This window comes from Molossus molossus, unplaced genomic scaffold (genome assembly GCF_014108415.1).
Source record: "Molossus molossus isolate mMolMol1 unplaced genomic scaffold, mMolMol1.p scaffold_m16_p_15, whole genome shotgun sequence".
In the NCBI taxonomy this organism is placed as follows: Eukaryota; Metazoa; Chordata; class Mammalia; order Chiroptera; family Molossidae; genus Molossus; species Molossus molossus.
Window position 1 is genome coordinate 14,715,765 of NW_023425350.1, and position 13,501 is coordinate 14,729,265.

Sequence of the window (13,501 nt, forward strand, 5' to 3'; positions counted from 1 at the left end):
GAATACTTCCATCACCCCAAAATGTTCCTTTGTGCCCCATCCAACCCCCACCCCACAGAGTGTCTAAGGTATCAGAGCTCTGGGTTGAGGTCATTCATGGTCACCATCTAGTGTTCGATTCCTATTCCCTCTTTTTCACATACAGTAAAATTCGCTCTTTGGGGTGAATACTTCTATGTGTTTTGGTCCGGTTGTGTGACCACAGTAATTTAACGTTTTCCATAACTGACCAACTACCTTTCTCAAGCTCATCAGAGAAGAGGACTTTCACTGTGTGGGGTCGGGGGCGTGAACCTGAGACCCGCTGCCCGCATTTCCCCTGCGTGATGCAGGCACTGTATTTGCTCTTGGTCCATCCTCTGCATTCCCTCTACTCTTTTACGAGCTGGAGCTGCTGGAGGGGCAGGAATAGCCACTCAGAGTAGGTATGAGAACTAAATTACATAACGCAGATAAGAGGTACTTTAAGACCTATGTCAATGTTATTTGTAACTGGTTTTAACAGTCTTCTACCCAGGGAGGTTGTTCTGATGGAAATTGGGTTCCCTGCCCCTACAGTAACGGGGGGGCCCCAGAGGATGTGTTGGCACCCCACAGAAGGGGCTGTGGCACTGCCTACAAGTGGGACTGTGAGCTCCATGACCCTTCCCACCCCTAAATCCAGTGATGAGGTCACGAGGGTATATCACTAAGCCTGAGGAAAAGGAATGAAAGGAATTTACCAGGAGCAGGGGCATATCCCACAGCCCTTGGGCCCCTCGATTCACAATAAGGAAACATGCCCCACACCACACCAGTGTCTGGCCTCATGAAGAAGACGTGGGACAGCCCCCCAGTGCAACCATTCCAGAGACTCCCCCTGCTCTCTACTCCTCATTCATGTCTCCAAAAATGAGGAATAAAGAAACAGATTGAGAGGCTGCTACATGATGAAAAGTACCAACCTGCATCAGAATTATTTTTCGTCCCCAGAGAGGACTTCATCTGAAGAGCACATTCTCCCTACCACTTATAAGGCAACAACAAAACCATGGCCCAACAGAGACAAGGGGAAGGAGGCACATGAGACCACCTAGCCCAGGTGCCCGTCTGACATCCGGAACACGGCACGCTCCTCCCCCCTGGGGGTTGGCCCAAGCTTTCCGAAAATTCCTCTTCCTCATAGCCAACAACGACGATGACAGTGATCGCCAGAGCAACGCGTTGCTAGCGCCCTGCCCTGCGAGGCCGCGTTCACCTGCCATGTGTCTCCCCCTGCAGTGCCCCGTGAAGGTATTGTTAGGCCACTGCACAGAGGCAGGAACCAGACCGAGAGGTGAAACAGTGTCCCCGAGATCTCACAGTCAATAGGAGGTGAGCAAGGAGGGAATCCAACAAACAACCACGCAGCCAGCCTTCTGCAGATCCCCGAAGCAGAAAGGCCCCTCACAGGTCAGGCTCCCGAGGCCCCTTCCCTAGTTTGTAACTGCAGAGGTCAGTTATAAAGCCCTCTGACTGAAATTAAGAGGCAGTGTCCCAAATTCGTTCCCAGAGATGGCAACATAATATTAATAACTACAACCCCAATTTGGAGGGGATTGAAGTGTTTTCCCCAGGGCCTAATACTGTACCAGTGAAAAATAAACTGTAATCAAGTGAGAGAGTTTAGAAAACCGAGAGCTGGGGAGTGAGGATTTGGCCACTTTTCTGGCAATCAGGGTAGGCTGCATCTCCAGCACTGGGCAATGAGCCCACGGGGCGGCGGGGTGGGCTCCCAGCCCCAGCCTGGGGTGACGACCCTCCCTCAGCACTACCCAATGCGCCTGGCTCAGATTCCCCTTTAGGAAATTACTGATTTGGTTTCTTAGGAACTTATAGCAAATATATACTCAATAACAGACCTAGTTGTCCCCTCCCTGGGAGGGTGGTGAGGTTCACCTACCATCATCAGGTGGGTGACCAAGACTTGGGCTTATAGGTCAGTCTTTTGAGAACTGGCCCATGGGAGCAATTCCCCAGAGCCCAGTCCTCTTGGGTGAAAAACAGCTTTCCAGGGGCAGGCAAGGAGTCCATCATGGGGCTGGGACAGGCCTCACACTGCCGGCTTGGACTCCGCTGACACCCACTTACATGCCTGGGGACCTGTCCTGAAATGACGTATGAACAACAAGCCACCCCCATGGAAATCTTGCCAAGGTCAAATCCAGTCCGCTTACACTGGGGTTCAAAATGGGGGAAAAGGGTGGGGTGGGATTTGTTCTGAAACATGTCATTTTCTTTTGTTTACAACATAGCAAATGTTCTTGAAGAGAGGAAAGGGATAAGCAAAGAAAAGGCTTCATTACTAATCAAAGCAAATTTCTTAGGAGCCACAAAGAATTTTGCTGGAAGAAACAGCTGAAAACAGAACCAGAGGAGGAGGCAGCAGACATTCAGTGGCAAGAGGGGAAAGAGGGGCGATGAGCCTGCTAGTATAGTGTATAAGTAAGCAAACGGTATGTCCTGGCCGGTTGGCTCAGCGGGTGGAGCACTGGCCTGCGGACCAATGAGTCACGGGTTTGATTCTGGTCAAGGGCACCGCACCTCAGTTGCAGTTTGTCCCCAACCCTGGTCGGAGTCGTAAGGGAGGCAACCGGTTGATGTGTCCCTCTCATGTCGATGTTTCTTTTTCTCTCCTTCTCTTCCCCTCCCTTCCACTCTATCTGAAGATAAATAGAAAAATATCCTTGGGTGAGGATTAAAAAGTAAATAAATAAAATAAGTGAAAGAGATGATAAATTTAAGAGTAACTAAATGTCCTTTAAAAAAAAAAGGAAGTTAATTACAACACTTTTAGCCAATATCATATTATGCAGCCAATAAAAATGGTGATTGTGAAGACTAATTTAAAATACAAAAAAAAAAAAAAAAATCCGTGCTCCAAAGCTAAGAAAAGCAGGGGGTACCGTGTACGGCTGGTAAAATTTTCCATAGAAAAGACCAAAAAAGAACACACCAAAGTAAATGGTTACGGTAGGGTTATAATACATTTCTTTCCTCTTGTTTCCAAAGTTCCTGCAACATTTAAAACATTTTATAATTGAAAACATTCTTTAAAATAACGCTTTCAGCCCTGGCCAGTTTGGTTCAGTGGTTGGAGCGTCAGCTTGCAGACCAGAGAGTCCCAGGTTCGGTTTCCGCTAGGGGCACGTACCGAAAATAAATAAATAAATAAATAAATAAATAAATAAATAAATAAATCAGACAACTTTAAAAAAAAATAAAAATAAATAAAATAACGCTTTCAAAATGAGAGAAAAGATCCAGTTGGTTACACAGAAAAGAGGTGAGAAAAGGGATAATAAATAAACGTGGTCTGATTCATTTATAGATCAAAGAGCAGAGATGGTTTGTCAAGATTGAGGACAATAAAGAAATAAATACCTGGCATTGGCATAGAGCTCTACAGTTTGTCAGGTGCCTCTATATACATCATCCACCCTTCGCAGCAGTAACAAAGTAGCACTCCTGTGCCCTTGTTTCTCGGGGAACAGTGAGCAGTCAGCCCCCACCGGACGCCATGGCCCCACTCGCCTCTGCTGGTCTTAGGTTTCCACAACTCAAGAGAACCAGTGGTGCCAACACCATCAGACCAGGGCTCCCAAAGGGTCTGTCCACCTATCACAAGCCTCCTGGGACAAGCAAGAGCCCGGAGAGATGCAGAGATGGGCTTGGATGCCCCACGCCGGGAACCCCACCACCACCAGGCTGCTCCCTAGCCTTAGTCCTGAGCCCTCTTCCCTCTTGATTCTATCCACTCTCCCTAGAAAACCCCTCAACCTCTCTGTGGTTTGGGGTGCCCACATAGCCTTTCTGCTTTAAAATAAAGCGCTGCCCTGGCCGGTTTGGCTCAGCAGTTAGAGCTCTGACCTGCGGTCCAGAGAGACCCGGGTTCGGTTCCCACTAAGGGCATGTACTTCGGTTGCAGTTTGTCCCGGCCCTGGTTGGGTTGTGTGGGTGGCAACCACTCGATGTGTCCCTTTACATCGATGTTTCTCTCTCTCTCTCTCTCTTCCTCGCTCTCCCTCCCACTCTATCTGAACAAAAAATGGAAAAAAAAATGTCCTCGGGTGAGGATAAAATAAATAAATAAATAAATAAATAAATAAATAAATAAATAAATAAATAAATAATAAAATAAAATAAAGCGCTAGTTTTCAGGGGTTCCTCACTCCTGACTTGCTGCAGACTCATTGCTCTGACGGTCCTGAGAAGCTAACAGGTGTATATGGGCACATGTGAGCATCCCAGGAGCAGCACTGGGCACAGGAATGTTCCCACCATCTTGGCTGCATTTTCTCCCTGCGCTCGTCTCCCCTCCTTCCTCACCCATCAGCTGCTGCCTGATCCTGCCCTCAATCCCTGCTGTTTCATCACCTCACCCCAGGGACAGTTTGGGGGCAGTAAAGGGCTAGTTGTGCCCTAACAGGCCTGGCGGTGCCAGGACCCAGGCGAGGGGAAGGGTGTGAGGAAACCCTGCCAGCTGCAGTTCTCCCCTCCTAACCCCGAGCCCCCCAGTTACCAGTCCCAGGCCAACCTCTCCTCCTCCACAGCCCAACTATCATCGTCTGACTCGCTTGATGCCCAGACCCTGCGGGCTGCCATACCTGTTGCCCAGTGATATTCACTTATTCAGTAGTAAATGATGCCCCGGCAACGCCCCAGTCCCACACCCCGACTGCACCCTCTCTTTCGACCGGAACCCATGTGCCCCCTCCCGTGAGCAGAGCACAGGCAGACTGTATGGCTTGCCTCTAACATGCCAGGCTGCCCTGGGGCCCGAGCCCCTCTGTCTTGCCCAAAGAGCCAGGTGTGGGCCGGGGGATGAAGGGCGCAGAGGAAGACAACCTGCACACTGGAAATGCCTCTTCAGTGCGGCCGAGACCACAGCAGCGAAAGGACACACAAGCTCCTGAAATCCAGCATCTGCTTCTAACTGCGAAACTGGGTTCATCCATGGACTCCAGAGGGAGCCTGGCTAGAGCCCACAGGTGATGGGAGAAGAGAAAGAGAACAGGAGTCTGTAGGCAAGGAAAAGGAGAGGAGATGCTGGCTTCTGAAGAAAGTTCCTGCTGTTACCCTGGTTGGGAGGCCGTCTGGCCACCCCATTTTCAGGCCCGTCCTCCAGCCCCACACCCACCTCTCCTTGATGGTGTCCCCATCCCAGAGACTGACATGTGCCCAGCAGGCAGGTGAGGGACGCTTCGTTCCACAGCTGGAGGAGACACATGCAAGTGTTCGCCCCTCAGCAACGCAGGGCCATGCAGGGCTGAGTTTCTAGTGCACTGAGACCACATACAGGGACACTGTGACTTCAGGAAGGCTTTGGCTGGTCGGCCTGGGAACCCAGGCACCTTTGGAAAAGTCACATTAGTCCAAACAAGTGACTTAGAAACTTCTGGAACACAGCCCAGGGGAAGCTGGGACCGCCTGCATTCTATATTTCAGGCTCCCAAACAGACCTTGAGAGTCCCCCACCCCCGTCCCTCCCCAAAGCCACATAGAGGGCACTGCTTCCATGACAAGGCCATGCTCTCCTGGGATTCTAATATGGTTATTCTTTTTTTTTTTATCCTCACCCGAGGACATTTTTCCTTTTTTGTTGTTGTTGTTCAGATAAGAGTGGGAGGGAGAGAGAGGAAGAGGGAGAGAGAGAAACATTGACGTGAAAGGGACACATCGAGTGGCTGCCACCTGCACGACCAACCAGGGCTGGGGACAACCTGCAACCGACATACATGTCCTTAGCGGGAACCAAACCCAGGTCTCTCTGGACCGCAGGCTGATGCTCTAACTGCTGAGCCAAACCAGCCAGGGCTGGTATTCTTGATTTACTTATTTTTCTATCTTTTTTCTGTTTCCTCATCTGTTTGGATTTTTGTTTCTTAGCAACACCCAAAGGATACCAGCCATCATGGGTTCAGACTCTGGGCTCCAATGGGGAGAATTTGCTTTGCTCCTTAATGGACATCAAAGCATGCGGGAAACGCACGCAGCCCAGGGACCCTGGCAGAGACGAAAGGGCCAGCAGTGCCTTCAGTACAAGGCATTGGTTCAGACTGGATCCTTCGGAGTCATAGGAATGTCTCTCGCCATCCCTCCCCAGATAGCTTCCCGCTGGGGCCTCACAGGCAGAGGCACAAGCTGGAGCTCACCAACCTAGAAGTCATGACAGTAATGGCAGGTTGTCACCATACAGTGTGGGGAACCTTTTTTCTGCCAAAGGCCATTTGGATATTCATAATAACATTCGCGGGCCATATAAAAGTATCAGCTTAAAAGTTAGCCTGCTCTATTTGGCCAGACTATTTGCTGAGGCCTGTGATGTTAGTTGGTATTGACTTCATGGGCCTTATACAGCCCGCAGGCTGGACATTCCCCACCCCTGTGGCTTACATGAACACGTCACTGGGAGAAAAACAAAGGGACCTGTTGATATGCTTGCATGAACCCATATGCAGAATCAAGAGGCACAAAGCTCCCATGAGCCATAATGGATAACAGGAAGAATCTTGGTCCAAGAACTAGGAAAAAGTTGAAACAGAAAAAAATCTGTTTTTTCTTCTAACCAAGTAGGAGGCTATGGGTTGGCCCCACGGGGTTCTTGCATCAACCACCAGCAGCACGGCTGGGCACCTAGACTCAACCCTCAACCCCAGGAGACAACGAAAATGGCTCTGGCCGAGATGGAGGCAGCAGTATGACGCAGCAGGCAGAGCAGCGGAACCAGAATTGAGAAACGGACTCTCTAGCCAGATGACTGCCACAAGCAGCTGTGTGACCCTGGGCAGGTCACTTTCCATCCATGTATAAAATCAGGTAGCAGGCAGGAGACACACTGTAGAATTCATTAGCACTAAGCCCTGTGGAGTCCCTTCACGTGGATTACCAGATGATAATCTCAGAAGGCCGAGAATCCCATCTGCTGGTCTCGGTAGCCCCTCAGCCCCTAGTCAGGGCCTTGGACCCCTGAGAGCACAATATTGTCCACTAGTAGGCGGAGGGTAAAAGTCCACCTTTCCAGCACACCCTCCACCACCATACCGGCACCATCGTCCCCATTTGCGTCCCCACACCACACCTTTGTGGGGAAATGGCCACTCCTCCCATCATCTCACTGGGCACCCTGGGCTCCCAGCAGTAGACCTGGGATCTGATAATCACACCTCCCTCTCCACAGCTCTTCCCGGTTCCCAGGGCACTTTTACCCACACTTCCTCTGCTCTTGACAAAAGCCACACTGTACAGGCACACAATGTCCCATTGCACAGAGGGACACTGAGTCCACACAAGTCAGTCACTTGCCAAAGCTAGCCAATGGTAGACTAGAGACCAGAAACCAAGGGAGCCTCTTCCCCCACAAGAGGTCTTCCTGGCAGAGGTCAATGAAAGCGAATGGCCAGGACAATGCTGCCTTGAGATTAGGCCTAGTGGGCCTCCCTGCCACTCCCTTGAGCTGGGTATGGGTGATAGAGTGGCCCTGTGGCCCAATATCCTGAAATCCTTCAGTCCCTAGGGCCAAGCAGACAAACTCTAGTGCAAAGCCAGAGGTTGAGAGAGAGAGGGTCCTTCCTGCACAGGCAGCTAAGAGCCCCAGAGGCCCCCAAGACACATTTTGACTCAAGGGCAAAGAAAACGATGCGGCCCCCACCTTCAAAACAGTACCATCTTGGCTGCAAGGTGGCAGGAGGGGAAGCCCAGGGTGACACCAAAGGCAAAGGTAGAACTCACCTCTCTCAGCAACTGCATCCCCTTCAGCCTGTCCTGCTGCTGCTGGGCCACAGTGACCCCCAAAATGAGCGTGTGCACAACACAGGAAACCACAGAGATGATGACAATGGGGCTGAGGCTGAGGGGCAGGGTGATGAAGAAGGAAAAGACGAAGAAGGCCTGCCAGCCCACCGTGTCGCTGGCTGCGTGGGCGCCGGTGAAGTTCAGGCCCAGGTAGGAGAAGACCTGGGCTGTTATCAGCAGCCACAGCAGGTAGGGCACCACTTTCCGGGTGACCCGGTCGGGGAGCAGCCCTTTTTTGCAGAGCACGAAGAGGACGATGTCCAACACGAGCCCGATCCCGGCCACCACGAGGGGACCCAGCTTGTCGTAGGAGAAGACCGCAGCGCACATGACCACCACGGAGCAGTCGAAGAGGGCTGCGAAGACCACCAGCACCAGCAGGGTCTCATGGCGCTGCCTTTTGAAGTAGGTCTGGTACAGGTTCTCCAAGGACTCGGGCACGAAGGTCAGCCGCATGAAGCTAGGTAGGCAGAGGCAGGACCCGGAGTTCCGCACAGAGATTTCGTGAGTCCGGCCCACCCCGCGGTCAGGGTCAGAGGGCAGGCTGACCGAATACTCCGCGGAGTACTCAGCCGAGTACTCGGGCTCAGAGAAGCCTTGATTCCTCGGCATCCTGGATGGTGTCTGCTTCTACTGGCCCTGGAAAAGTGAACGGGGAACAGAACAAGGGCTCTGGAACGGAGCAACCTAGCAGGGCTCTCCGAGACCCGGGGAAGGCTGAACGCCAGCCAGGACGGGCAGGAACGCAGAACCGGTCTCCAGGGCACAGCTTGCGCTGATCATCTGGAACTTAAAGGGCACCTGTAAGTAGAAGCAGCTCTCCTGCCTACCTGTGCTTTCTCTGTGACCCACCCTACCCCTGACAAAAGCACCATTCAAGAGGCTGCGGATCCAGGCCTTCTCCAGCCATCTCCAAGCTCCGCCACCTCTGACCACACACTTAGTCCTGTCCACTCAACACTCAGTTTCCTGCCTCTGGCTTGCCGAGGGGCCGACCACTCTCCATCCCTCGCACCCCTGGTCTCCTCTCCGTGTCATCTCTTTTCTCTCATTCCCTGACATCCTCACCTAAATCTAAATCTCCTCCAGGCCCACGCCTTAGACACAACGTGCCAGAAAGAAGCCGGGGCCATCCTGGGGATTCCTGAATCTTCCTCCTGTTTACTTCCTTTTCCCACCCAGCCCCGGCGACTCCGACTCCCCACCGCGGGGCAGTCTGCGCCCTGGGAAAGCCGGCCCTACCCCTGCGCTTACCTGTGCGGGAACTCGGAGCCGCGTGGCCCAAGGCGGTCCCCGCGAGGCTGCGGGGCTGGGTCACGCGTGCGGGCGGGCTGGGCAGGAGGCTCAGCACGCCCGGAGGCTGCTCCTCGCGGAGCCGCGCCGCCCCGCCAGCACCATGGCCCACGAAACCCGGCCGCGGCGTGACTCCCCACCGTCAGGCCCGGGATCCCGCCTGGAGAGGCGCAGGGCTGCCCCTCAGCATCCACAGGCTCCTGGCTGCAGGAGGAAGCAGGAGACGGCGACGAGGACTGGAAAATTCGGGGCGCCCGTCCCTGGGGTTGGGGCTCGCGCTGCCGGCGTGCGAGGCGCAGCCGGACCCCTCCCCTCTGGCCACCTCTGCGGTGGAGGCGGCGGCGGCACGACTAGGGGCGCACCCGGGGCCCTCCCTGGCGGGAGCGCGGGCCGAGGCCGGGGAAGCCCGCCAGCATCCTCTGCCGCCTGCGCGCCGAGCGGTGCCAGCCGAGTCCCAGCGCGGCGCGGGCGGCTCCGGGGCCACGCGCGCTCCAGGCCCCGGGAGGCGGGCGGCGCCCCTCCCTCACTCCCTCCCCTAAGTCGCCGCCCTCTCGGCGAGTGCGTCCAGAGTTGGGGGGTGGGTGAGGCGCCGGCTCCAGGCCGGGACCCGCGCGGGTAAGGAGAAGGGTGAGGAGGAAAGGGGCGAGAGTTGGAGGAACCCCTGCGCTCCAGCACGGGGCGGGGGCCAGCAGGACTGCTGCGTGGAAGCGCCGGGGTGGGCGCTGGGCAGGAAGGATGGGGGAATCAGCCCCTTCCCCTACAGGCCCGCTCTCGGAGCAGAAAAGCCCGGGACCTGCCCTCTGGCAGGTGAGGCGCACTGGGGGACCCCCGCAATCCCCTCCTCCGCGGCTGCTTCCTTCCGGGCGCGGAGAGGCCGGGGCTGAGGTTTCGGGACGGCTCCTGGCCGGGCGTGCCCGGCCTGTGTCCCCGCCCACTCTGGCAGCCCGAACGCCGGAGCGTGGGGCCTGAGCCTTCCGCAGAAGGGCCCGCCGCCGAGCCCCTATTCTTGAAGCACGACGGTAGGAGTGGCCCAGTAGGCACGTGGAACAGGAAGAAACCGGGCTTCAAAGAGATCTCCTGTGCACATTTCTCCTGTTTGAGGTGATGTGTTTGTATTTAAAACTCTCCTTAAAAACTCAAATACTCTTTCAGAATAGTTAAGCCTATCAGTCTCTCACACCTTAGTATAAATTACTGTACTTGGATTTGACAGAACACCTTGTCAACCACAGGCTTTAGGAATTTAGATTAAGGGAGAGGAAGCAGATGTGTTGTTTTGGAACAAAAGCATGTAGGGGATTGCTGAGGACAGCTAGCCACATTAGGGGATGGGCTCCACTGGGGAGAGCAGAGGAAATGGGTCAGAGAGGAGAGAAAATCAGCCATACCAGCTCTGGATGGAGTTGCCTCCTGGAACTCCTGAGTGTCATCCATGAGTCAGTCCCATTCCAGAATCTGGGGCATCAGCTCCCACCCCTCAGGAAATGGATTTATCAGAGAATTGATCCCATCACAGCTGTTTCTATCAGTTCCTCATACTAATTCTGCATAGCTGTCAACCTCAGCCCAAACTTGTCAGGGCTTTGGTTCCAAAGGTCGAGGGACATAACATCAGATCTAGGAGGAGGGTCATTTGAGTAAAGCAACACTTTTCCCATTGTTCAAATTTGTCTGGAGTTCAAACATTTATTTTGAATTGTTACATGATGTTAAAAGAGGCGTGGTTTTCACCTTTGACAAAGGGACACGCTGATGAATACTGTTTGGGCCTGCTTTGGCACAAGGGACACCCACATCGCACTCTGAGTCCCTCGCCCTTTCTTGGCACATATGCCAACCCTCAGCTCCTGGGCCCTGTGGGATTCCTGCTGGGCCTTCTGCCATCACCCATGCCCCCCACGGTGAAGGAGAGGGTTCCACACAGAGACACCCCTAGTAAAAGCCCCGATTTTGTGCCCTGACTACTGGCCTCCACTCTCTGCCCTTGCACAAGCTTCCTCTCTTTGCTGTGGGCACCTGTTCAGCAGATATGCTCTGAGAGTACACAGTGGATACGCAGCCTGGCCAGGCATCAGGGAGGACCGGAGGAGCCACCTACCCCCTGCCCTCAGGACACCTGCCAGCTCTGCCAGGGCACCGGGTCCAGATGTGTACAGGTGACAGTCAGAGGGGACCTGAAACATGGCTTTTCAGGGTTGGAGGGAAAGATCAGATCAGATGACGGGAGCCTCCTGACAAAGGCTCAACAGCAGGGAAGCAGCACAGCACGTCCCATCCCTGTTCTGTGTTCTGGTTATGAGCACAGCCCTTCCCTGTGGATGTGGGCAGCCCCTCCGGACAGCTGCAACCTCACTGGGCCTCCCTGGGAGCCAAAGGCTACTGAATAAATACTCCAGAGCCAGAGAGCCAGCCGAGGTCCTGCCCACAGAGGAGATTAGGGAAAACATAACTAGTCAGAGACAGGCAACGCTTCTCCAATACCTGGCACCTAATAGGCACTCAAAACAGTCATCGAATGAATGGATGATGGCCCTAAGAGGAAATGGCACTCTGTAAGTGCAATGACTGTCCCTGAGGGGAGCAACAGGCCTTACTGATTGATGCTGAAAATGCCCTGGTCCAGGGACAATTAAAAATAACCACATTCACCCTGGCCTGTTTGGCTCAGCCATTAGAGCGTTGGCCCATGGACCCAAGTGTCCCCAGTTTAATTCACGGTCAAGGACACATATCTGGGTTCCAGGTTTGATCCCTGGCCCTGGGGCTCATGCAGGAGGCAACCAATTGATGTATCTCTCTTGAATAGATGTCTCTCTCTCTCTCCCTCTCTCTCCCTCTCTCTCCCCCCCCCCCTTCCTCCCTTCCACTCTCTCTAAAAATAAAAATAAAAATCAAGGAAAAATATCCTTGGGTGAGGGTTAACCAAAAAAAAAAAAAAGAACCACACTCAAGGGAAAAGGGTGGGAGGTGCCTTCAGTTTCCAAGCTATACATTTTGTATTGCTATCTAGATGCTTTTGCAATCAGAAGAGACAGTACATCTATCTTTAACACACACACATGCACCCATGAATGGCTACATAGGTGACTTGCCTATGACACGTGTCCTAAAGTGAAGTAGAATCCTGGGTGGTAGAAGCTTGGAGGGCATCCTGACCCCCACTCTATCCCAAGATCCACTTGGATAGGATACCGCTTTGCTGAAGGCATCCTTTGTTTGTATGGTTTGAGAATAGAAAAGATTGCTGAGAATTACCTGTTATTGGATAAACAAGAGTGATTTGCCCCCTGGGGAAATGTGGTGGCTCCTGAATCCAGCAAACAATAGATAGGAGCAGAACCTGGTGTCCTGGGGAAAGAGAAGTGGGAGGAGAGACGCTCATTGGCTCCCCTAGGGCTGGGCCCAGGGAGAGCCTTCTTGGGGCCTTAGCTGAAAGCCTGAGACCAGGGCCCGCTTGCAGGTGGTTTAATTGGGCCAGTGATTCCTGGGGAAAGAAGGCAGGAAATCTGGTAAATAGGAGGTGTGAGACAGAGCAGTCACTGCTGTGGACAGACAGTGGGGCACCATCCCTCTGGGACCCTCTGAGGAGCCCCAAGAAGGTACCTCAGAATTTTCCACTGAAGCTAGAGGGGAGTATTCACCCACCTGCCTCCCTCCCCCATTGGTTAAGGTCACCAGTTGGGGGGTTTGCTCTCAGGTGTGTGCAAGCCTCAGGGAGGCAGAGCAGCAGGGCCTGGGCGGGAAACAAGAGGCACTCAGTGCCGAGGCAGGGTGTACGTGCAGCAGTGACAGAGGAGACAGGTGGGCGAGAGGATGTGGCACATGACACACAGATGTCCCATACAGGGCCCCAGCCCCTCATCGAGTCCAGCCTGCTCAGAGGTTTGGATTGTGTTTCCTGGAGAAAGAGCTGGCCCTCATCAGTGAGAAAACTCAGCCTTGTGCACTGGCCTTGAGACCTGGGGCAAATTGTTCAACTTCCCCAAACCTCAGTGCCCTTGTGGTGTGAGGACACAGCACTAACCCCTAGACAGAGTCACTGGGGGGAAGAAGGGATTAGTGGATGTTACCGTCCATCTCACAGCTGGATCCCCGAGCAGCTCTGGCCATTTCTGACCCGCACAGGGCCAGGCTGGGGTGTGTGGTCACATCTGAGAACCTCTGTTGATTCCATTGCCATTTTCCTCTCTGATGGCATTGGCCTGTCTTCCACTTCTTTGTCTCTGTCTATCTCTGTGTCACTTGGTGCTTCTGCCTCCATGTTAGGGTCTTCCTGCCTCTGCCTCTGTGTGTGTGTGTGTGTGTGCATGTGCATGTATAAGCATGTAAGTGTGAGGAGAAGCATGTTGAGTGGGAGTGTGCACGTGTGAGAGTATATGTGAGTTTATGAGAGCGT

At 53.6% G+C, this 13,501-nt stretch overlaps 1 protein-coding gene across 1 annotated transcript in view; it reads right to left on the bottom strand.

Annotated features, from left to right (window-relative positions):
• Positions 1-9,124, bottom strand: part of ADCY3 (adenylate cyclase 3) — a 63,982-nt gene extending 54,858 nt beyond the window's left edge. The window contains exons 1-2 of the mRNA XM_036262545.1: positions 9,067-9,124; positions 7,750-8,601 (exon numbers count right to left, since the gene is read on the bottom strand). Of these exons, the coding sequence (XP_036118438.1) occupies positions 7,750-8,424 (675 nt within the window). The 5' untranslated portion in view covers positions 8,425-8,601; positions 9,067-9,124. The remainder of the gene's footprint in view (positions 1-7,749; positions 8,602-9,066) is intronic.
• Positions 9,125-13,501: the final 4,377 nt, after the last annotated feature.